The following is a 26122-nucleotide window of genomic DNA, read 5'->3' as shown; positions in this document are numbered from 1 at the left end:
TTAACAATTATCTTGCTGAGCAATTAAAATTCTGATCCAAATTGCGGTCATAAGCTGAGGACTACCTGCAGTCAAACTTTATGTATGAAGTGATAACGCAATGTCCATTTTGACTTTTTTTTTTCTCAGAAATGGCCATCAAAGACAGGGGCTTGAATGTACTGTACCTGTACCTTCTGCCAGAAGCTTCCACTCTGGCCCTCTGCCATGTCATAAAATCAGGTGTTGAATTACGTATCTAGCATGTAAATTTGGGGAAACTAAAGCATGAAACAATTGTAATTGGGTATCTAAAGCACTGAACTTATTTTACCAGTTTTTACTTTGCGAAAAAATGCTGTTGCTAATATCAAACTTCAGTCCAATAAGCCATGTTCCTAGAGCCAATTCAGATAACATAGACACCATTGTTTTTAATATAAGTGCTTAATACACCTGCAAACTGCAGGTGACAATCTTTATTTAAAGTTTATGTTGCCTTTTGCAGGCACCTCCATTATTTCCACTTCAAACACAGGGGTTGCAATTTACAGTTTTTCCTAGTATTGTCAATGGCCAGATGAGTGGAATTCTCATCAGTGGTCACCAATGGAATTCTGGGAATTGAAGTCCACACACCGGGAAATCCCCAAGACTGGATAACAGTGCTCTAGAGTAGTGTTTTTCAACCTCAGCAATTCCCAGAATTCCGCAGCCAGCTACATACAGTATGTCCATGTGTCTTAAAGCATAGTGACTGGGGGAATTTTGAGAGTTGAATCATTTTAAACTTGCTGAAGATGGGAACCACAGTTCTAAAAAACAGGAAATGGATGCCTCCTTTTGGAAAGGGTGCAATTTCCTATAAATTAATTTTTCTCTGGCAGTGAAACTTTTAATTGGGTTGCAGCTTCATTCAGCATTTTATATTGCAGGGCATTTAATGCAGGTGTGTGCAGCCTGCGTAATGCAGCCCACAAGATAATATAACATATAAAAAAATGAAGGAAGTGTGTTATTTATATACCTTGATTATATTATATATTTTATATGCGGACCAAGACAATTCCTTTTTACTCAGTGCAACCCAGGCAAGCCAAAAGTTTGGGCAACCATGATTTAGTGTTTAATGTTTCATTGCCTATAAGAAATATTACATTAGAGTTAGGAACTTACATGCATAAACAGATAAAAGAAAACTAGATAACTGCATGTCATCCTATGCAAAAATCTTTCTCCAAAATTCATTATTCTGCTTTTCTCCAAACTTACTGATAACTGGCATTGGATGCACATTTTAATCACTTGTGAAATTCATGTTGAAGCATAGATCTGATTGATTTGCACCTTTTACAAAATACCCTGTGCTGGGACATAACAGCATTGCCATCTGTTTTGGAAATGATGGGAGATTGTGACCTCTTTTGTTCAATTTGTGATTTGCTCTGACAAGAAGGTACCAGAAAAACTAGATGCTTATCCACCCCCCTCGCCCAATGCCCCCCCCAAATTAAAAGGCACCCAGGTGCAAAACATGGTTTAGATATGCAGCTGGCACAGCCATGGGAGCTGGTAGGTGCATGGTTGCTGTAGCAACCACTCCCAAGAGGTAGCCTGTCTGATGGTGCGCGCGCGCACACACACACACAAACACAAAATTATTAAAAGTTGCTATCATACATCTGTATGAACTTACAAAGAAAGGAAGGATTCTTTTCTCCAGAAAGAGTGAACAGTTAGGTGTATTTGTGTTTCTGTGAGCATGAATTTCGGGTGTGTGTGTGTTGTCAAATGTTCCTTGGCCTTAAATACAAGCACTCCTTGGCTTACAACCAGAATTGAGCCCAAAATTCTTGTTGCTAAGTCAGACAGTTAAGTGAATTTTGCCCCATTTTATGATGCTTCTTGCCACAGTTGTTAAGTGAATCACTACAATAGTTATGTTAATAACACCGTTGTTAAGTGAATCTAGCTTCCCCATTGACTTAGCTTGTCAGAAGGTTGCAAAAGCTGATCACATGACCCCGGGACACTGCAGCCGTCATAAACATGAATCAGTTGCCAAGTGGCTTGAGTTTTGCTCACGTGACCATGAGCAAAATATCGCAGTGGTCATAAGTGTGAAAAATAGTTACAAGTCACTTTTTTCAGTGCTGTTGTAACTTTGAACAGTCACTAAATGAACTGTTACAAGTTGAGGACTACCTATAGAAGCATAGAAACAGTGAAAAGATGATCTAGTCTACCTTGGCCGTTTTAAGATGTGTGGACTGGCTGGGGAATTGTGGGAGTTGGAATCCACACATCTTAAAATGGCTAAAATTGAGAAACTCAATAATCCAACTCAGCAGTATGCAGAATTTTTTTTTTTTCAAGTGTCCATGCTAGGAGTTGGTCTCTTCTACTTTTCCCACTAAGTCTCCCGATGTTGATTTTTATCAGGTCTGGAACAACTGATCCTCTCCACCGTCTCTTCCTCCACCCTCTAAAGGGGAAAATGTTCAGATAAGTCAGGAATTTCCTGGAAGCCTTAAAACTTGGCTATGTTTGCCTCCCGACAGACGGTGGGGTAATAGGAACACCGACAAAGCTGTTGCTTGGGTTCGTTTCTCCCCTTCTTTTAATCCAGATTCTCTCTCCCCCCGCATTGAACTGGAATGCTGATTCTTAAAGATTTAGCACCACACTTTCATTTTTTTAATTGATTCTTAACAAATGGTAATTTTGAAGATGTTTGTGATGAGAAGCCTCCCCCCAGGTCCTCCTTAAGTCACACAGGTAACCCTTGGCTTATGACCGTCATTGAGATGAGAATTTCTGCTGTCCTGCAAGTCAGTTGTTAAGTGAGTCACACCCCATTTTACAACCTTGTTCCGCCGTGGATGTTAAATAAATCACCTGCAGTTATTAATAACCAGGTCATTAAGCAAATCTGGCTTCCCCCATTGGTTTTGCTTGTCGGAAGCCACGTGACCTCATGACCCTGCAGCCGTCATAAAGACCTGCCAGTTGTCAAGCACCTGAATTTTGATCACATGACTGTGGAGAGGCTGCAAGGGTTGTAAGTGTGAGTACCGGCTGTACGTCACTTTTTCCAATGCTGTCGTAACTTTCAACAGTCGCTAAATGAATGGTTGTAAGTCGAGGACTAACTGTACATCCCTGCCTGTATTAATAGCAGAAAATTACCATATTTTCCGGCGCATAAGACGACTTTCTAAGCATGCAAATCGGCTCCGAAGTTGGGGGTCGTCTTATACGCCAAGTCGTCTAATACGCCGGAAAATACGGTATGTATGTTTACTTCCCAAACAGTAATGTTCAACTACCCTACCATAGAGATGTACAGCTGAAATGGTTTAGGGCAGGTGTAGGTATGTACGGCAAAGCCCTGCTCCTGCTTTGCCTGTTCTTTGACCTGGCAGGACCTTAGAATGATAACCTGCTGGAATTAAAGAGACACCAAGAGGCCTCTTTGAAGCCTCTCTTTTAGTTGTGCATCCCTACTGAACAGATAATGGAGGCCATGAACTTGATCAGCCAAGATTCTTTCTGATTTTTTTCTTCTTCAAGTAGATCAGGGGTGTCCAACCTTGGCAACTTTTAAGACTCGTGGACTTCAACTCCCAGAATTCTCCAGCCAGCATGGTAGCCAAGGTTGGACCACCCCTAAAGTAGATTAAGAGGGGCCCATTTTAGCAACACTCCTTCTTAATTCATTGCACAAGTCTTGATCAGAGGTCCTTGCTCAAATGCGCTGATCTCTCTTCCTGGAAACCCAGCTTAAAAGCCTGCTGTAAGCACATTTTCCCAGTGCATTTTTGTGCCAGCAAATACAGTTGCTGTAATTGTTGCGTGGCTTGCCAAGATCTGAGAAATGGTCTTAAGCCTGTCTGCCTGCCTCTTTTTCTTTTTGTCTTCTTTTCTTTTTTGTATTTTTAGATTCTGTTCTCTTCTGTTCTGTTCTATTTTTCTATTCTATTCTATTCTACCCTACCCTACTCTACCCTATCTTATTCTATTCTATTCTACCCTACCCTATTCTATCCTATCCTACCCTACCCTACCTTATTCTATTCTATCCTACCCTACCCTATTCTATCCTATCCTACCCTACCCTATCCTACCTTATTCTATTCTATTCTACCCTACCCTACCTTACCTTTATTCTGTTCTGTCCTGTCCTACCCTACCCTACCCTACCCTACCCTACCCTACCCTACCCTACCTTTATTCTATTCTATTCTATTCTATTCTATTCTATTCTATTCTATTCTATTCTATTCTATCCTACCCTACCCTACTCTACTCTATTCTATTCTATTCTATTCTACCCTACCTTATTCTTTTCTATTCTACCCTACCCTATTCTATTCTATTCTATTCTACCCTACCTTACCCTACCTTATTCTATTCTACCCTACCCTATTCTATTCTATTCTATTCTATTCTATTCTATTTTCCAACCTTTTTTGCAACAGTTGTTAAGAAAATAACTGCAGATATGGCTTGTGTCATGTGATCGTTAAGCGAATCCAGTTTCTCCCAATGACTTTGCTTGTTGGAAACTAGCTGAGATCATAAATGGAGATCACATGACCCCGAGATACTGCAACCGTTGTGAATACAGGCTGGTTGCCAAGCACCCAGATTTTGGTCTTGTGATTGTGGGGATGCTCCGATGTTTGTACATGTGAGGACTGGTTGTAAATCACTTTTTAAGTGCCGGTTGTAACTTTGAATGATTGCTAAATGAGTGCTTGTAAGTCAAGGACTATCTGTAGTTTTTGCAGCTTTAGAACTGTGCTATATTTCTAAACACAGAAATTAGTGAAGTGAAGTGAAGTGAAAACTGAAGTGAAGTAAAAAAAGAATAGAAGGATTTTCTTTCTGCTTTTTGCCTTTTGCTTCCAAACAGCAGTTTGTGAATAAAGTCTTGATCAGGGATGCATAGTTTTTGTGCGATTTGAAGGACCTTCCTCTGCCTTCCAGTTTTTGGGGCCCGAATGTTGTTGGCAGCCCGGGGCAGGTGTAGCCTTGTGTGATGTGTGTTGATATGATGATGTTAAGGACCCCCCCCCAACCCATTTTCTTTTTAATGCGTTTGTACAATTTTGGTTGATCTTTGTACCGTGATTCACCACCCAGATGCCCCAAGATAAAAAGGGAGGGCTAAAAAATTGTTGAATAAATAATAAAGTATCTGTAAGATTTAAGCACCCATCTAGCAGACCATAGCAGATTGCGGGAAAGGTTAAGCAAGGTTGCACCTTGTGAAGACTTGAGTATTCACAACGGTAGGAAAACCCCAGGGCCTTTGGTTCAAATGAAAAGATGAAAAGAATATCCTAGAAAGCTACAAAGACATGCCATGTGCATATCATCTCTCCGAAAACATGATACAGGTATTGCCATGAACTCATCAAGGAGTCAAGCTCAATCTGAAACAGATTTACAGGTACCGTAAATGCCGGCGTATAAGACGACTTCCACGAGCGCTGAAATCGGCGCCAAAGACGGGGGTCGTCTTATACGCCGAGTCGTCTTATACGCCGGAAATACTGGTAGTTTCCGGCATATAAGACGACGTTCTAGGAATGCGGCCCGGCTATAAAGACGGGGGTCGTCTTATATGCCGGGTCGCCTTGTACGCCGGCATTTACGGTAGTCCTTGACTTAACAACCATCCAGTGATTTTTCACAGTTACAGTGGCACGGAAAAGAGTGACTTATGACTGTTTTTCACGTGAACGACCACTGCAGCATCACGTCACACAAATAAAATTCAGACGCTTGCAAACTGACATGTGTTTTTGAGGGTTGCGCAGTCCCAAGTTCAGGTGATCACCTTTTGTGACTTTCTGACGAAGCAAAGTCAATGGGGAAGCCAGATTCGCTTAACAACTGTGGCAAGAATGGTTGTAAAATGGGGCAAAATTCACTTAACAAATTGTCTCGCTTGGCAGTGGGAATTTTGGACTCAGTTGTAGTCATGAATCAAGCATTACACGTAGTTTATTTTTTTCAGGCCCCCAGAATATACTATGGAAGGAAGAAGCAACGAAGCTTATGATTTTTCTTGAATGAAGCCTACCACGGTGTATTCTAAATTGTATTTCTGTATACTTTACGGCAGTGTTTGTTCTGTATGTATGTTTAGTGTTATATTTCTGTATATTTTACTTTAGTGCTTGTTCTGCCACTCGGGACAAGGCGGATCTGTAGATGAAAAAAAATGACTTTGCAAATTGTGTTGTAATACCAGACAGGATGATGTTGGTTGGTCCTGCGTAATGAATGCCTTCAGCTGTTGCACAAATATATGAGTCATGTTGCTTGGCAGCAATTATGTTTGTGAGTGTGTGTGTGTTAAAAAGAATCAAAATGACAAAGAATTGCAGCCTGTTATCCTTCTGGATAGTATGTCATTTTAGTTATCTGCTAAATATTTATATGGCCTTATAATTGCAAAACTTGCCTAGAGAAAATAATTGTGTTGTGTGTAGAGGACCTGTCCCTCATAACTTCTCTCTCTTTCTTGTGACTTTTCAGATTTCTCTGCATATCAGCTGCACTTTATAATGATTCTGTAGATACAGGTAGTCCTCGACTTATGACTGCAATTGAGCCCAACGTTTCTGTTGCTAAGTGAGACATTTGTTAAGTGAATTTTACCCCATTTTTCGACATTTCTTGCCAATGTTGTTAAGTAAATCACGGCAGTTGATACTGCAGTTGTTAAGGGAATCTGGCTTCCCCATTGATTTTGCTTGTCAGAAAGTTGCAAAGCATCTGAATTTTGATCACATGATCACGGGGCTGCTACAAAGGTTGCATGTGTGAAAAATAGTAATAAGTTATTTTTTTAAGTGCTGTTCTAACTTCAAACAGTCACTAAATGAACTGTTGTAAGTTGAAGACTACCTGTATTTGCAAGGGCCAGAATTTTTTAAGCCTACTCATTTCTCTTTTTTCTGGCATTAACAAAACAGTACGGAGAATCCTCGACTTACAACAGTTCATTTAGTGACCGTTCAAAATTAAAACAGCCCTGACCATTTTTCACACGAGCATGGCAGCATCCATATGGTCACATGATCAAAATTCAGATGCTTGGCAACTGACTCATATTTAGGATGATCGCAGTGTCCTGGGGTCACATGAACTCATTTTGCGACCTTCCTCACAAGCAAAGTCAATGGGGAAGCCAGATTCACTCAACAACCGGGTTACTAACTTAACAAATGCAATGATTCACTTAACCACTGTGGCAAGAAAAGTCATAAAATGGTGCAAAATTCACTTAACAAATGTTTCACTTAGCAATATATATGTTGGGCTCAATTTGGTCGTAACTCAAAGACTACCTGTAATTACATTATAGTACACTTTGCTTTTCTGTGTCCCCCCCAACACATACGATACACTTTTCATCTGCAATCCCCGTGAAATCCTTGACACATACACACACACACACACACACACACACACACACACACACAGGGAACCAAGAATTGCTGTTTTAACTGAATTCAAGGCAGGGCAGAGGCAAAAAACTGAAAAGATTCCATGGGGGTCACAGTTGTAACTGAGCAATTAATTTTGAATGATTTGGTGAATCAACACCTGCCTTTCCTAAACTTGTAGCTGTACATGGAGATAGCTGCAAGGATAATCAACCCTTTTCAAGTCCAAGGGCCCATTTCTTTAAAAAAAAAAGTTTTATTGATTTTCTAGTTCTACATTTAAATATTTAAAAAGCAACGTGGCGGCTGAGTTAATCGATAGTTCAGTAACATACAACATATCTTTAATACAAGTCTCAAACTATTAGATTAAATATTTCCTCTTTTCCCCTTAGTGTTTACTGTCTCATGTTTAAACTAATACAATTCTTTTTTTTTATTGAAAATTTTTAAAAGTTTTTACAAATAACGACAAAAAAAACGACAACAAACAAGAAAAACAAAACAAAACAACCCTCACCCAACCCCTCCCAAACCACCCCTCCCATCCCCCCCCGAGCTTCCCAGAGCTGAATATAGGCTTAATTAAAATTTTAAGAAATCTAAACAAATTTTTACAACTTATAAAATAGTTAATAAAACTAATACAATTCTTATTATATCAATTAAATAAAAATAACTTTCTTACACTTCTCAATAATTTTTAGTTTATACACATCCTGGTTATTTTAACATTCAATTTTTATAGACTATCAATGTCCTAATTAGTTTTTCCCAATTTTTAGTTTCCCATTATTCTTTCAATTTAACATTTAATATTTATAATTTCCAAGTTTTAAATAACCACAGCTCCCTTTATCCCAATTCATCACAAAATCTAATGTTCAGGATACACGTCTTATCTATTTGAAAAAGAGCCCATTTCTGAGCCCTGGTTAAACTCCCTTTTTCAACCCCAGCAATCTGCCAGGTGATGGTTTTGGGGATTAACAGTTTAATTCAGGTACAGACCTTTCTTTGTGAACTTGCCCTCAGAACATCCTTTGTGCGTTAAGTGGATCTTATGCCTAGGCCAGGGGTGTCAAACTCAATTTCATTGAGGGCCGCATCAGCATTGCGGTTGCCCTGGGGGGGATGGGGGGACAGGGTGGGTGCAGCCTACTGGGTGGGTGTGGATGGAGTGGGTGTGGTCTACTGGGTGGGCGTGGCCAGCTCTACATCGTTCGTGTCAAGGGTGCCTGTGGGGGCCTGGGCAGGAGTGGGACAGATGTGAGGGTCTCTGGCAGAAGGGGGTGGGACTGGGGCAAGCGCCAAGGCATGGCGCATTTCTTCATTCCTCACAAAGGGTGACACCTCCCCAGCATGCACTCGGGGCGGGGCCGACACGGCAGGGGCTGGTTCTTTGCTGTTTCCAGACGGCCTTGTGGAGCTAAGACTGAATGCGTTTCAGCATAGAGGGCCACCACAAAATTGTACATTGGCTCCCGGCCGGCCTGGGTCATGGCCAAGGCAGCAGGGGCCGTTCCCTCACTGTTTCCAGAATGGCTTCGCAGGCCACATGAAACCACTTTGCGGGCCGCATCCGGCCCCCGGGCCTTGTGTTTGACATGTCTGGCCTAGGCTCTTGTAAATTGTGTTTCCTCCTCCCCACCTTCATTTTTTTTGTTATCTCCCTTCTGTTTGGGGTAAAATGAGAAGCAGCCACCTTCCCTGCTGCGCCCTTCTGATAAGACTGCTCTGAAAAGAACATGCATAAAACAGCCGGGGTGGGGTAGGGTGGGGAGGTCAGCCATGCTTGAAAGGAGTGAAATATGCAGAATTACCAAAGGAAGGAAGGTGCTCCTCCCCTCTTCCCAAAATACAAACTCATAAATCACAAGCATGTGTGTGCCATGCCCGCACTTACTCACACATAAGCACACACCACACATATACTCTCAAGTGTTTTGGGAAATGCTCAGTTTTTATCCTGGCCTGCAAAACCTTATTATAATCTGTCTCTAGAGACATTTTCAGGCCTGGATTGTGTTCATTAAGAGATGCTTAATACAAAACGATAATGTTTAATCATTTTTAATGCAATGGGGTTTGTAGTTTACTGACTCGTCTAAACAATTCACAGATAGCCCTTGACTTACGACAGCAATTGAGTCCAAAATTTCTTTTGCTAAGCGAGACAGTGGTTAAGTGAGTTTTGTCCCATTTTAAGACCTTTCTTGCCACGTTGTTATGTGAATCACTGCAGTTGTTAAGTTAGTAACTTGGTTGCTAATGTGAATCTTGCTTCCCCATTGACTTTGCTTGTCAGTGACCCCGGGACACTGCAACCGTCATAAATATGAGTCAGTTGCCAAGCACCTGAATTTTGATCACATGACCATGGGGATGCTGCAATGGTCATAAGCATGAAAAATGGTTGTAAGTCACTTTTTTTCAGTGCCGTTGTAACTTCAAACAGTCACTAAATGAATGGCTGTAAGTTGAGGACTACCTGTATTGCTTCCTTCAAGCTAAACTAGATACCCAGCAGCTTCACAAACCTAACCCATGGTTTGCCACTGCCAGGAAGATCTTTTCCTTACCTCCTAGTTTAGACACCGCTCTGGGATCTCCTAGTGGTTCCCCATCCAAGAACTAGTCTGGACCAACTATACATAGCTTTTTGAGATCATCCAATCTCAGCTAGTTTGGTGGGAACTGCTTGAAACTAGGTTTTTAAGAGGAGACTAAATGAGGTCGAAGAAAAAGACCCCCCAAAAATTGTCCTGTGCATTCAGAATAACAAACAGAGTTGGAACGGACTTTGGAGGTCTTCTAGTCTAGGGGTCTCCAATCCCTGGTCCATGGACCAGCACCGGTCCGCAGCATGCCAGAAACCGATCCATGCAAACAAGTGAAGCCCCATTCGCAGGATGCAGGCAGCACGCAAAACCACGTCCCCTCCGGTCCATGAAAAAACCTCTCTCCACGGAAACGGTGCCCAAAAGGTTGGGGGACCTCTGTTTTAGGCCAGCCCCCTGCTCAACCAGGAAACCCTATTCCATTTCAGACAAAATTCATCCACTGCTACACCAACCATGATTAATCAATACAGCTAAAGATCTGGAACTCATCTCCTAGCGTCCACTATCTCCTTTGGATTCATTTGGGGAGCTATCACCATAGAGACCCAGGTACAGGCCCCATCCCTTATCTGTTCTCATTATCTAGGCAGCTCCAGATGATGAACAACACTGTCCTATCCAGTCACATGTTTCAAAACCAGCTCAACCGTCTCTCTGGAATCTCCCACTGATCTTGTAAGACCAGTGCTGCCGCCCCCAAGCAGCCGTTACATACAGCACTGGCTGGTGTGAGCCAAGTTACAGACTTCCAAACAAAGGGAATGTCTTGGAGAAGACATTCTCGGCTCTCCTTTGATGTTTCCCACAGCATCATCCCATGTCTGCTAAAGAAAAGAAGGAATCGGGCCCGCCAAGGCACCACTTCCTTCAGTTCATTCCTACATTCCCTCTTTTCAAGATCCTAGTCCTCATGGAGTTTCTTAATCTGAGTCGGAACTGGATCCCTTAGGATAGGAAAATTATGTTGAGGTGGGTTCTCCATCCTCAGTTTGCTTTGGGGTAGGGAATTAGCACATAAGGAAGAAAACAAGACTTCCCTTAAATGACAGTTTTGTACTACTGACCTCAGTGCATGGCTAGTATAGCTCCTAAACAGGCTTTCTAGAGCTTGGGAAAAGAATGGCAGTTTGTCAGGGATTAAAAATGCATAAAATTGGCACATTCTTTCGTTTTTAGGAGACTGATGCATTCAGAGGGTTGAGAAAGCTCCTCATTAATGAACTTGGAAATCAGTTGGATGTTAAAATCAGCCTATCCAGTTGTCAAGATTTCTGAAACCAGATCTCTTTTCCCTTTCATTAAATTGATTTTTTTAAAAAGGGAACCTTGGTTTTTTGTTTTTTTTATCATAAGGGGCTGCTCAGGAATGTTCAGCAGCTATTGCAGATGTGTGTTTCAATTTGGAAGAGGGGCATTTAAAAAAAAACAACTCTCAAATTACAGGGTAAATCTCTTTTTAGTGCAGAGGTTGGGAACCTTGGCCCTTTTATGACTTGTGGACTTCAACTCCCAGAACTCCTGAGCCAGCCATGTTGGCTCAGGAATTCTGGGAGTTGAAGTCCACAAATCATAAAAGGGCCATGGTTCCCCACCTCTGTTCTAAAAAACACCATTCTGGCTCAGGAATTCTGGGAGTTGAAATCCACAAGTCATAAAAGGGCTCAGCAAATGTAATTCCCCAAAAGGATGTGGAGCACAGAGGCACAACAATTGCATCTCTTTAAAAGCAGCCATGTTTCTTTCCTCAGTGATGGCAGGCCAGCTGTGCAATCATAGGACTTGAAGGTCTGAGTCTAAAAACTCCTTCAGTTGTGTTATATAAATATGCTTGCACTTCATTCAGCTTCAAGCAGTTGTCCCTTAATCGGCCGAACAAACAGAGCGTAACTGAATCATGTCTGAGTAGAGCTATGACCTCATAAGCTCATTCATCCGGTTCCTTGGACCATTAAAACACCGTCAATTCCAATTTTGGTTAGCCTCTGATTCCTTCATCTCTCAAGCTCCAGAGAGGGACAAATATACTCTTAGGTGAAATGTTAGATATTGTTTGCAGGGAAGAAAACCCTGAATCAGCCCTACATTTGCTCATTTCTTATACTTTCTCCAGCAGGATGGCTGTAGAGTCCAAATGGATGGGTTCTATGACGGCCTTCCTGCCTGGCAGACTGGGTAAAAACTTCGGCCACACCCCTTCCTTTGGGCGTGACCCCAGTTTTAACTCAGTCTCGAAGCCTGGTAGACGTACGAGAAGCAGCTCTCAGAACAATAGGAATTTATCCCAAAAGAAAAGGGAAAGAAGCATCTTCCTTCCATTTGAATGAAAAGCTCTCTGGCAGCTGATAGAACTTAAAAGGCACAGCCAGGATCAGCGGAGTTGTGAGTGGGGCGTCAGGGCGGCTAGCAGGGGAGGCTTGGAACGGGGCCGGATCGCTCGTCGATATCCGGCCCGCCGAGCAGCTGTTTGGCGCGGGGATCCCACCGGGTTGTTCGTCGCCCTCCGATCCGACAAACAGCTGAGTGGCCGGCTCGGCTCGGCCGACAGAACTGAGGCGCCGCTCAGCGCGAACCAGCTGAGCCGCGCGGGAAGCGGCAAACTGCGGCGCTGCTCGGCATCGATCAGCTGAGCGGCGCGAAAAGCAGCCCTGACTAGGACAGAGCCTTAACGCTATTTTCCTTCCCTCAGAGGAGAGGCGCAGCCCCTTAAAACCCAAGGAGTCTCCCTTACTACTGAATTCAAAGATCCGCCATTGTTTAAACCGCGTGGCTTCCCGGGCTATCTTTGGGAGGCGTGGCTTCCTCCCATTCGCCATTTTGAACAAGCGGAGTCCCGCTGCATTTTCCCTTGGGGGTGGGGCTACCACCCGGACTCCTTTTCCCTGCAAGCAAAGAAGGGATCCCTTTAGGTAAGGATCTGAGGTTCCTCAAGAAAATAAGGCAAGAGGAAGGAAGAGGGAAAAGGAAGAGATCCGTTTTGATCGTGGTCTGCTGCTACAGCCACAGACTGGGGGAGAGAGAGATATAACCTGCTCTTGTCTGGACTAGGTGAGGAGGTGAGGAGGAATATTTTTCCCTGACTGTTCCTATAGTGACCTTTAGTCACTGCCTTGCAGGATCTTCTGTCCAAAGAATCCTGTCTGTCCGGCCATGGTCTGTATAGGCAGAAGAGGGCACAGCCCCAAGCATCTGCATCTGATCTGCGTACCTCATTCCCCCACTCCAGGCATTACCTACTCGGGGTGTCTGGCACAATGGCAGACAATGTCTCGTATTCAGTCACACAGGTCCCTCAATTGTCCCCCCCCACAGCAACAACAAAAACGCAGATCTTCTGAGTCAGAGGTGGGGGGGAAGAAGAAAGCTAAAACAAAGCACCTTTCTCAGAAGGGACAGTCTAAAACGGCTGAGCGAGAGGCTTTGAGGAGACATTTGGCTTTAGAAAGACAAATTAGCAGGGCACAGCGAACCAATGCCAATGGGACAGATTTGGTTTCCCCTGTCCCAGCGGTGGCGCCCAGCACAGAGCCTACTGCCGAGGAAGTGCTCAAGACTTGGTCTCCTCCTGGGGAAACTGAGCAGTTAGATTCCTCCAATCCCTCCTCACCAGCTTCTTCACCCGACCACACTCCAGCGCCTCACTCCAGCGACAAGGCGCAGGAGAACATATGGTCGGCACAATTTCATGCATTCATGCAGGATGCATTCTCCCAGTTCATGGCTTCTAAGGGGCAAGTGGCCTTTCACACACCCCGTAAGGGTCGGGCTAGGCCACCCCCTACCAGTACCTCTGAAACTTCCTCTCAACTGGGAGAGGGTGACTCAGTGGACCTTGACCTGTCAGACATGCCCCTCTCGGAGGACGAGGAGACTGCACCTGAGCAGGCGACGAGCTCTGGCCTCTTTAACCCAGCGCTCCTAAAATCACTCCTGATAAAGGCAGTCTCCACAGTCAACCTAACATCAGTACAGGATGAGAAGCCCTCAACAAGCAAGGAGGCCAATCCTCTGTTTGCCAAAAAGGTTCCACAAGATAAGTACATTCCATGTGCGGAGGTCTTTATGACCACGCTGGAGGAACAATGGTCCTCACTTGCAAGCCCACCGGCACCTAACAGCGCGGAAAGGAAGCTTTTCAACCTATCTCCCTCCTTCTCTAACATGTTAGAGGTTCCTGCTGTAGATAACCCCTTAATCTCATTATTTTCTACCTCCGCGATTCCAGGAGACATGGCGGAGGTCTTGAGACCTGAGGAGAAGAAATTTGAACACTCCCTCCGGCGTTCCCATATGGCTGCAGCCTGGGCGGCCAGAGCAGCCACTTCATCATCATTCTTCGCGAGGGCCAGTATCATGTGGCTGAGGGAACTGCAAGGCACGGTGCCTCCAGACCAGGTCAGAGTACACCAAACATTGGCCAAGCTCCTCGCGGCCTCGCAATTTGTCTCTGACGCTTCACTGTACGCAACAAAGTATGCGGCTAGATCCATTGTGGCCACAGTGGCCTCACGTAGGCTACTATGGCTCAAAAACTGGAAGACAGACCTGAGGTCCAAATGGCGTCTTTCGACGTCCAAATACAGTGGAGTAGCCCTATTTGGCTCCATTCTGGACCCACATGTCAGCGAAGGCAGAGACAAGAAAAAAATCCTGGTACATCCATCAAAGAAGTTAGACAGGAGAGGCAGTCAGGACTTCCGGAGACAGGGCTCCCGCCCAGGAAGCCCCTGGGAATGGAGACAGCCCTTTCGATCAGGGCAATCCTGGGACTGGCCCAGAGGCTCACGATCCTTCTACCCCAGACAGGATCGAACCCAGGATCGCCAGAGCCCGGGAGCCAGGGGCCAGTTCCAGTCCAGACGCCCATACAGGGGAGCGGGAGGCAGATCCTTTAAGCGTACCAAGTGACGCCAAACAGGACACTCCCATTGGGGGTCGGTTAGGAAATTTCATCGAGGTCTGGGAGCAGACCACGACCGACGCCTGGGTCCTGGAAACGATCAGGCATGGCCTGACCTTAGACTTCTGTTCTCCCCCACCAAACCGGTTCATCAGATGTCCCATCTCCAGAAGAGCACACAAGACGAGGCTGATAACTTCGGCCATAGCCCACCTCCTGTCAATCCAGGCCATAGAGAGGGTACCAAAGGAGGAGGAGGGAAGAGGATTTTATTCTATCCTCTTCGTCATCCCAAAGACATCAGGAGGGTGGAGAGCAATCTTGGACCTGAAGGGCCTGAACTATTTCATAAAGTACAGGAGGTTCAAGATGCACTCCTTGAAATCCATCCTAGCCAGCGTCAGGGAAGACGATCTATTATCCTCAATAGATCTCACAGAGGCGTACCTACACATCCCCATTCATCCCAGTTACCGGAAATTCCTCAGATTTACCTACGCGGGTCGACATTACCAATACAGGGCATTACCCTTCGGACTATCATCAGCACCAAGGGTATTCACCAAGGTCCTAGCTGTAATAGCGGCCCATCTCAGGTTGATCCCGGTTCGCGTTCAGTTTTATCTGGACGACATCTTGATTCAATCCAGATCTCGGGAGCAAGCAAGGGCAGATCTCGAGACCACGATCCGAACCCTACAGGGGCACGGATTCTCGGTCAATCTAAACAAGAGCCACCTCACTCCCTCAAGGAGACTGCAACACCTGGGCGCGGTGATAGACACGTCACAGTGCAGGGTATACCTTTCCCAGGAGCGACTGATCAGCATATCCAAGCTAATTCACCAAATTCAAAAGATCAGGAGAGTGCCCTTGCTACAACTCTCGAAGCTCCTGGGGAAGATGATATCTTGCATGGGCATCATCCCATGGGCAAGGCTCCACTCGAGGGAGTTGCAGTGGTTCCTCCTACCCTACCAGAGGAGGAACCTCAGCACCTCCAGCAAGAGGGTGCTGGTACCAGCACAGGTGATGAAATCACTAAAATGGTGGCTATCCCCCACGACACTCAAGGGGAGCATATTCAGGGAACCAAACAGGGTCACACTCACGGCAGATGCGAGCCTGTTCGGATGGGGGGCCCACCTGGGAACCCAGATAGCACAGGGCCAGTGGGGACAGAAGGACCTGTCACACAGCATCAACTGGCTAGAGCTCCGGGCCATACACCTGGCCCTCCGTCATTTCTCTCACCTAGTAACGAGGAGGCACGTCCTCGTGCTTACAGACAATGTAGCAGCCAAGGCACATGTAAACAAGGAGGGAGGAACGAGATCAGTGGAACTAATGAAGGAAGCATTGGCGCTGGCCCGATGGGCAGAAACCAATGTGAGTTCCATCAGAGCGGAACACATCTCAGGGGAGACAAACACCCAGGCAGACTCCCTGAACAGAGCCAAGGTGGACCAGTCGGAATGGCGTCTGGACCCGGTTCTCTTCGAGGAGATCTCCTGGAGGTTCGGACAACCGCACCTAGATCTATTTGCCAACCACAAGAACACACAACTCCCCAGGTTCTTCTCCAGATTCCCGTCCCCGGGATCGGAGGGAACGGATGCTCTCAGGTGCCGGTGGCCGGCGCAACTCCTGTACGCCTTCCCACCGCTGCCATTAATACCGGCAACCATACGCAAGATGATCCTGGAGGGCGCAGAGATGGTCTGCATTGCCCCTCACTGGCCACGGCGCCCGTGGTTTGCCGACCTCGTGGACCTTTCGATATCACCTCCGTGGAGGATTCCCCCGGACAGGGTAAAACTCAGTCAGGGCAAGCTTGTACACCCAGATCCCCAGTGGCTACATCTAGCCGCTTGGCATTTGAGCGGCAAAGCTTAACTAAACAATCTTATTCGGCAGGGGTGATATCGATCATACAGGCATCACGAAGAGCGTCCACTAATAGGATTTACGACGCTACATGGAAGGGATTTTGTAGGTGGTGCGCTTCGCTTCACCTAGACCCGACCACAGTATCTATCCCTCATATCCTAGATTACCTATTGGAGGGTCTTAATAAGGGCCTGTCAGTCAATACCATCCGCAGACAGATATCGGCCCTCTCAACTGTACTCTCCTGCGACAACTTAACTTCTCTAGCACAACATCCAGCGATTAGTGCTTTCTTAAAAGGGGCATCTAACACAAAGCCCCCAGTCATACACAGGTACCCGTCCTGGAACCTGCCTAAGGTCCTTCTAGCCTTGACATCAGCACCCTTCGAGCCTCTTGAAACATGCTCACTTCATCACCTATCACTGAAGGTATCTTTCCTTGTGGCAATCACTTCAGCAAGGAGAATCTCAGAACTTGCAGCACTGTCAGTAAGGAAGGATCTGTGTACCTTCTTCAAAGACAGGGTTGTTCTTAGACCAGACCCGACCTTCATTCCAAAGGTAAATAGCATCTTTCACAGATCTCAGGAACTTACGCTTCCTGATTTCTGTCCAAGACCCAAACATAGGCTAGAACACAGATGGCACAAGCTAGACGTGCGGAGAGCGCTGTGTTTCTACGTGAAACGCACCTCGGCTTTCCGAAAGACTGAAGCATTATTTGTGTCCTTTCAACCAGCAACTATGGGAAAGAAGGTATCTCCTTCCACCATAGGCAGGTGGATCAGAGCCTGCATAGCACAGGCATACGTCTCACAGGATTTGCCAGCACCCACTCAGGTGACTGCCCACTCAACTCGGAGCGCAGCCACATCTGCGGCGTGGCTAACACAAGCTCCGGTGGAAGAGATTTGCAGGGCCGCAACCTGGTCCTCACCTTCGGTTTTCATTCGACATTACCGTTTAGATTCCCTAGCAGCAGCAGACGCGGCTTTTGGCAGAAGAGTTCTTCAACAAGTCGTATCTGCTCAGAGTTCGGTAGCCTAGACATTCCCTCCCAGGGGGACATGAGGGCTTTGGTATGTCCCATCCATTTGGACTCTACAGCCATCCTGCTGGAGAAGGGGCGTTGTCTTACCTGAACGCCTTTTCTCAGCAGGATGATGTAGAGTCCAAGCCCACCCGGAGGATAGGTCTAGGCAGGGAGAGAATAACGATATAATAAAGAGCTGCAATGTTAATTCCAACAAAGTTTCTCGCCTAAGTTAAAACTGGGGTCACGCCCAAAGGAAGGGGTGTGGCCGAAGTTTTTACCCAGTCTGCCAGGCAGGAAGGCCGTCATAGAACCCATCCATTTGGACTCTACATCATCCTGCTGAGAAAAGGCGTTCAGGTAAGACAACGCCCCTTTCCTTCCTTCCCAGTGGAAATTCAAATTGTATTTGAATTGAGTCCTTTGGGATTGGGTGGCATATAAATAAAATAAAATAAAATAAATAAATAAATAAATTTGCTGTGCACCAAAGCCGGTATGGACCTGAATAAGGGAATCCTCTTAAATACTCCCTCCCCCCCCCGGATTTGTGTACAGGTAGTCCTCGACTTACAACAATTGAGCCCAAAGTTTTTGTTGCTAAGTGAGACAGTTAAGTGCATTTTGCCCCATTTTACGACCTTTCTTGCCATAGTTGTTAAGTGAATCACTACAGTAGTTAGGTTAGCAATACCATTGTTTAAGTGCATTTGGCTTCCCCATTAACTTTGCTTGTCAGAAGGTTGCAAAAGGTGATCACATGACCCCTGGGACACTACAGCTGTCATAAATATGAACCAGTTGCCAAGCATCTGGATTTTGATCATGTGACCCTGGGGATGCTGCCATGGTCATAAGTGCAAAAAAGTCATTTTTTTCAGCTCCGTTGTAACTTTGAACGCTCACTAAGTGAACTGTTGTAGGCTGAGGACTACCTGTAGTTCTATCTGCTAGCAGAACACTTAGCTTGGCATGGAGATCAAGGCCTGTCTTAAGTAATCCTGATTGATTTGTTGCTGGTCACCATCATGGCTTAAGAGAAGAAGAAAAAACAGCACTATTTCACTCTTCTCTGTGTACTTAGTTGTTGCAACCGGAATGTAAAAGAGGCATTCCCACATGCAACACAGGGTAGATGCCACTTCTTAAATCAATTTCCCAATCCTGGGTCCTTAAATTGTTTGTTGTCCTATGTGAGCCATTGATCCTGCTTGCGGAGGCTGACGGGAGATGAAATCATAGACATTAGGAGAGGGCACTGGTGGAGAAAGCATCGCTGGAAGTGGCAACCTCTCAGAAAAGGCACTCCGTGTTCCTTTTGAGATGTTTCTTCTAAAACACTCTAGTTTCAAAAGGTCCATGAAAAATCTGGGCCTTTGTTGAACGGCTTAAATTCTTGCAAGTGTGATAACCAAAATTTTGTAGCTCAGCTGTTCCTTATCTGGGTGTGCCAAGAAAGTGAGGATTTCCTGTAATTTGCAATCGAGCAAAGTTCATAAGATGGGATTTTCTTCTCTCCCGGAGCTCTGTTTGTGTGGAATGCTTCATTTGTCCAAGGAGAAAAAGTCTCTTTTCCCCCTTTCTCACTTGGGAACCGCTTTCTTTTGATTTCTCGTTTTGCTTTCCTTTGTGTAGACCTTGAAACGCAAAGAGAAAGAATATGAGCATGAGATGGAGCGGCTGGCGAGGGAAAAAATTGCCACACAGCAACGTTTGGCAGAGTTGAAGAATGAGTTGAGTCAATGGATGGATATCTTGGAAATTGACCGGATAATCCGCCAAACCGTTCAACCCGAAGATGATCAGGCATCCACTTCAACTGCTTCAGGTACGCTGGGATGTTTTGAGGCCATTTCATGGCCAGATTCCATTTCATGACAAGATAAAAATTAAAAATAAATAAATATAAAAGGAAGGGAAGAGAAGGGGAGGAAGGAAGGAAGGAAGGAAGGAAGTCCCAAAGGTGCTTTGTCAAAAGGCAACTGGACTTTGTTTTTCCTTGAAGACATCAGTTCTTCGATCAGAACTGAAGAAGCTTCTGGGATGAGAAGCGAAATGTCTTCAAGGAAAAACAGAGTCCAGTTGCCTTTTGAAAAACCTCCTTTGGGACAACCTGACCTGGGTGGCTGAGAATCTCCATGGTTGGATGGATGGATGGATGGATGGAAGGAAGGAGAGAGAGAGGGAAGGAAGGAAGGAAGAATATGTGCACTGCAAATAAATCTTCATGTACTGAAAAAGTCACTTCAATGGTGAGATGAGCGGCATATAAATAAAAATTGCAGAAATAAATAGAGATGCTCTTTTACTCATCTAAGTAACACTACTACTGTATGAGCTGCACTGGCTCTCAGTTGGTTTGCAGTTGCAACTTAAAGTGCTGGTTATCTCTATACTGCCAAAACTCTCCGGTCTGTAACCTTTAACTGAGCAAAACGGTCCACCGTAGGGCAAAATGTTTTGAGTGAAGGTACTCATTTACAGAACGTTTCAAAATCCAGGAGCCAGGAATCCCATGGAATTGAAATTCGGCATATATTATAAAAGGTGTTATGACATAATACAAAATGTCATCAAATGTTTCCTGCAGTCAGTGGTTGATGTTTAACTGTGCTATACAGTTCAACATGGGCTACTTTTAAGGCAGATCCATCTCTTGAGTACCTCCCTGAATTTTTACGAACTCACCAAGTACATTAGAAGCTGTGCCATTGTTGAAAGCATTGAGGACTCTGGTAAGGAAATAGCCTCCGAAAGGATGACCCAACAGGGCACAGATTGTCTAGCCATCTTTATAAGTTTTACATGGTACAAGCCAGGATCCAGCATTGATAATGTTACCTAGATTGGGTAATGAAACGTCTGCAAGACAACAATCAAGCTCAAGAGAGCACAGGGCCCCCTCATTTCAACCTATGTTTTACAGGTTATTTGCAGGACTGCCTTTCCTTGAAGGTATCTGCCCATCCTTACATAGGGTGAGTGTTCTTCAGGTCCCTCCTTTAAATGTTGCTCCTGGATGGGACCTTGGTTGGCTGCCCCAGCCCTTTGGAACAGCCTCTCACCTGAGATCAAAGTAGCAGAAGATGGGAGTTGGGTTGGGAGGCTATTTGGTCTAGTTTCTGGAGGTGTGTGGAGAGTACTTTTGTTTTTAGCTGTATTTTTTACAGAGTGTGGTAAGCTACCTAAAAGCACTATATGAGATAGGCGGCCATAGAGGTCCTGTAAAGAAATAAAATAAAAAAGGTTGGGTTAAAAGCATTTTCCTCTGATATGCTCCTTTTCTCCATGCATGAAATCAAGGGGGGGGGAGGTGGAGGTTGAGAAGGTTGAGCCTGAAAATTTTTAAAATCTCTAGCTATGTACGTCTATATCCTATCTGTCTGTCTGTCTATCTATCTATCTATCTATCTATCTATCTATCTATCTATCTATCTATCTATCTATCTATCTCTATACACACACATAATATACACCAACATATGTATGTATGTATATATATGTATCATCTATATAACATCTATATTTCTCTTTCTAATGTATCTATATCATCTATCTCTATCTCTACATCTATATCTATCTATGATCTATGATCTCTATCATTTTTCTGCATCTATCTCTATCTATCTATCATATCTATCTCTATCTCTATCATCTATTAAATTTCTACCCTTCTTTTATCGCACCTAAGTGACTCTGTCAGTTTACAACACGTGGTGTAAGAAATAGCGATTTCAGTGTTTGGGTGACCTGGTTTAGCGTCCTGTGAGTTCCCACCTCTTTCCCTCAGCCAGAATTTTACATCTGCCTTCATTTATCTTCCCACAGAAGGAGAAGACAATATGGATGAGGACATGGAAGACAACAGCCCTGTGAATTCGTTGCCGAAGCTTGTGCATCGCCAGCATCCTGAGCTCTTGAAAGCGGTGGCCCCCATCGCTGCTGCCCATCGCCCTTCGGTTCTGCCGCTGGCCCAGAAGCATGTCCCTCCCCACGCCCCACCCCCCCTCCAGCCCCAAGCCCTGGTCCAGCCCCAGGCAATTGTCCCTGCACAGACTCACCTCGTGGCGGCCTCCACCGTGCAATCGACTGTTATCGCCCATACGGCCACTACTCACGCCTCCGTCATTCAGACTGTTAACCATGTTCTCCCAGGCCCCCAGCCCAAGCACATTGCCCACCTCGCACCCTCGTCCACCTCCAGCCCAGTCCAGCTGACGACCACGGCTCAGCCCATCGGCCACATCACTGTGCACCCGGCCACCCTCAACCACGTAGCCCACCTGGGGCAGCAGCTCCCTCTGTACCCACAGCCCGTGGCCGTCAGCCAGCCTGTGGTGGGCCACATTGCGCACGCCATCTCTCACCAGCAAGTGAATGGAACTGCCAGCCTCGGCCAGCCAGCGGTCATGGCGAAGCCCGGCGTTGGAACTCAAGTTGTCCACCACCCACAGTTGGTGGGCCAAACGGTCTTGAACCCAGTCACCATGGTCACCATGCCCCCTTTTCCCGTAAGCACCTTGAAGCTGGCGTAGAATCAGCTGCAAAACTGGATAAAGCTCCATACATTCCAAGTGTGCCCCGTGGCAGAGATGTTAGGAGTGAGAGGGTTGGACACACTGACCCTCCGCGAGAGGATGGCGCAAGAGAGAGGCCGGGGAACAGGCAGAGATAACCTTTCCTCCCGCCACCTGTCCCTTCCCCAGTTTTTTTTTCCTGTTTTGATTTCTCTCGAGAAACTCAGTCATGGGAGGGAGGGCATGGGGGGGGGATAGAAAAACCCATAAGGGCTGCTTCTGCACTTGAATTTCCCATAATCAGAGAAAAATAAATCAATAAACTGTCCTTCACGGTGATTTTTTTTTCTTTTGACATGTAATCAGTGAAATAAGACTGTAATAAAGTTCTTAAGACTTTGACTTTTCCTTTCAACCACAACCACCACAACCTTTTTTTTTTAACTTTATTATTATTTTTTTGATGTGTTGCTTCTTTGTAGTTCCTTTTTTTTAAAATGGCTGATCTCTTTTATTAAGACGGCATAGAGGAAAAATAAAAAGAAATAATAGAATATATATATATATATATATATTTATATATATATACCTGCGTATAGCTACATATATATAAAAATATGGTTCTCTGTGAACATCATTGATGGACAGATCCTTTTGTTTCCAGGATTAACGGACAGACATCAACAAAACTCCTTCTGCTTTGAAAGGAGACGAGAGATAGTAGCATCCCTTTTTTTTTTTTTAAGCATCTTGAGATGATAAGATGGTTTTGTGGACCAGGGTATTAAAGAAAAAAAGGCAAAACACATTACTCCTTCCCAACTCCCCACTATATTTACATTTCAGTAAAGTCATCCATAATCACTGTGACTTGTTATGGCATTTTAAGGAAACCCTCTGTCTAATAAAAAGGTTAAAAAAACAACAACAACGAGGTTGCACACCCGTGGATTTTTGTGGTTATTGTAATGCTCAAACCTAATTGATTTTTTTAAAAAAATTCATTTTTTTCTTTTATGCCTGATTTGCGATGTGATTTGGTTCTTTGGACATCTAATGATAGGTTCCTGCATGACTTGGATCCAACCTGTGGTTTGGGCAGGTAGAAACGGAAACTCAAAAAAAAAAAAAAAAAGGATCCTGGTGATCTGAGGAGCAGGGAGCAATACATAATTCTCTCTGTTGAAATGCACTATTCATCCTTAGCTCCTTGCTCTTATGTTTTATTCCATCTTTTAAACCAGTGGTTCTCCACCTGTGGGTCGGGACCCCATTTGGGTCGAACGACCATTTCATGGGGGTCGCCAAACAACGCAGTCCGCCATTTTTTCCCCCTTAGCTGTGCTTGAATAGAGTCTTAATTCTATTGGCTTTCAAAAGCCAACAGGAATTGTCCAGGCTGTCTCTGCCCTGCTGAGCCCACCAAAAGTCCCATTCTGCAAACGGTGCTGCACCAGTTGAATAGTCCTCGACTTACAACCGGTTGGGGGTCGCAGCATTAAAAAGGTTGAGAACCACTGTTTTAAGCGGTTCAAAGTGGGAAGCCAACACGGAAGGTTTGTGTGAGGGTAATAAAATGTTGGACCCTCCAAATCTTGAAGTGACTTAAGGATAGGCATTAGGTTTATTTTAACTTGCAAATTTTATTTCTGGTTAGATGTTCAAGGAAGTGAAATGTTCAGAGAAGCATGCAAACATGCACACTGCTGGATTTTATCAAGCAAAAGACTGTTAGCTCGTTGGCAGTTCTGGGTTGCACCAACCCAGCTGGAGGACTTTGTCTGAAGTACACTTGGGTGGATCAAAGTGATTTGGTTAATTCAGTAAACTGTGATTAAATAAACGATGCCGTAGCATAAACAAGCAACTGAGAGGAGGCTGTTATGTGCACATGCTCCATGAAAGATTGCCTAGGAGAGAAATTGCTCTGTGAATTGGCTGTTTTTGGTAGAGAAAAGGGGAGAAAAACCTATTTTCATGCTTAACTTGCCTAGTTAGCCAGTATTATGCTGGTGTTAATTCTTTGATATTTCAGGTAGAATTCTTTCTAATCAAAGTGAAAGCCACCAAGCGCTAACAGACAGAGACCACATACTGCAACCGATCCTCTACCACTAATCCTATCCCAAACCACATCCCTTTGGACTTTCTAGAATTGTATTGCCACGGCAAAAGTAACACGGAATAGGTAAAGATCTGGTTAAGGATCAGAAAAACTATTTTACATGTTTTGAGATGGTTAAACATTTAATTCCCCATCTTTGGAGACAAACTAGCCATCTCTTGCCATAAACTCGTGCTGAGCATTGGATTCATTCTGGATTTTTTTTAAAAAAATGTTAAGGTACCCAACACGTGTATATTAGTTTCAGTCGATAAAGACAACTCCCTAACAAGCATTCACACAACAACCTTGATGAAAGATGGAGCAATTGCATTTATTCCACATGCTTCAATTGTGGTTTAGGAGGGTGTGGTTTGGGAGGGGGTTCAAATGTAGTTTGCAAATCCAGAGGTGTTCGTTCAGTAATTGGTTGCAGCTGTTGTATGAACCCAGCCTAAAGGGTTCCAATTGGTTTGCCTGTGTTTTGGGTCTGTTTTCATCTTGACTTGTACCTCAACAATCTGCCAAGAATAAATCAAGCAGAACAGTTGACCTCAATCATACTGCCTTTTAGGTGCTATACTGTCACAGGCCCCAGTATCAAGAATTTCTAGTGGAATTCATTGCTCTATCCTAAGTGGTTTTTTTAAAATTTTGCTTTCCAATTTTAAGTGTGTTTAGAATGGATGACAGAATTACGACGGAAGAGTGTTGCAACTCCGTTTTTCTCTCTCAAACTAGGAAAGGCAGTGAAATTTTGTCTAATAATCCATGTTAAAAAATGTTTTTTGGGGAAAGGTATTCCTAGGAGCTAGGGTCTGAGTGACATGACAAATGCATGGGATTCTAACAGGTAGTCTTTGCTTAGTGACTGCCTTTTTTAATGACCGTTCATGGTTCCCACAGGCATGAAAAAGTAACTCCAATTGTATTCATGATCTTCGTAGGCCTGTGAACAGAGGAAAGCACAGTTGTTTCACTTTGTGAGTGCTTCACATAATCGCAAGCCACAATTGTGGTTGCTAAACAAGGTCTCTCTTACCCTATTTAAATATCTCTCATTTGATTTCCTGTGTAGTTGGACATTTTGGGTGTCCTAGGAAACTTTTAAATGGAAGACGACAAACAGCAGCCACATCCAGAGATAAGACTGCGCCAGCTTTTGGATGCTGGCAAAGCTGTAGAGTTCTTTCTTAAGGAAGGCCTTTTTATCCTTACCCCAACACTCTGGCTCAGTTGGGACTACAAGTCCCAGGATTCTCCTATGTTTAAGAATCTTGGGGCACAAACAGCTCAATTTGGCAATGCCAAATACATGGGGTTGATGCTTTCTGGCTATACCAGGAGTAGGCAACCTTGGCTCTTTTATGACTCGTGGACTTCAACTCCCAGAATTCCTGAGCCAGCTATACCTGGGTTATACCAATGGGCTGGAAAAGTGGAGTGTTCTGAAATAACATTTGCCTTAAAAGAGAGCATGGCTGGCTGAAACTCTGATTTAAGAAATCCCCACCCCCCAACCCCAAATATTGTGCTTGCAAGAGAATAGCCTGCCACCTACTGCTGACATTTAGAGGGACTGGCCTGCCTTGAGGTAACAATAGGATTTT

General features: G+C 44.6%; 1 protein-coding gene across 1 annotated transcript in view; it reads left to right on the top strand.

Annotated features, from left to right (window-relative positions):
* The window catches only part of MNT (MAX network transcriptional repressor), a 79247-nt gene extending 56437 nt beyond the window's left edge, over window positions 1-22810 (top strand). The window contains exons 5-6 of the mRNA XM_039341749.1: window positions 19527-19719; window positions 21720-22810. Of these exons, the coding sequence (XP_039197683.1) occupies window positions 19527-19719; window positions 21720-22426 (900 nt within the window). The 3' untranslated portion in view covers window positions 22427-22810. The remainder of the gene's footprint in view (window positions 1-19526; window positions 19720-21719) is intronic.
* Window positions 22811-26122: the final 3312 nt, after the last annotated feature.

Source organism: Crotalus tigris, unplaced genomic scaffold, assembly GCF_016545835.1.
Source record: "Crotalus tigris isolate CLP2741 ecotype Arizona unplaced genomic scaffold, ASM1654583v1 scf7180000017550.10884619, whole genome shotgun sequence".
NCBI classification, from domain to species: domain Eukaryota; kingdom Metazoa; phylum Chordata; class Lepidosauria; order Squamata; family Viperidae; genus Crotalus; species Crotalus tigris.
Note: the sequence above shows the minus strand (reverse complement) of the source record. Positions and strands in the feature narration are given on the sequence as shown.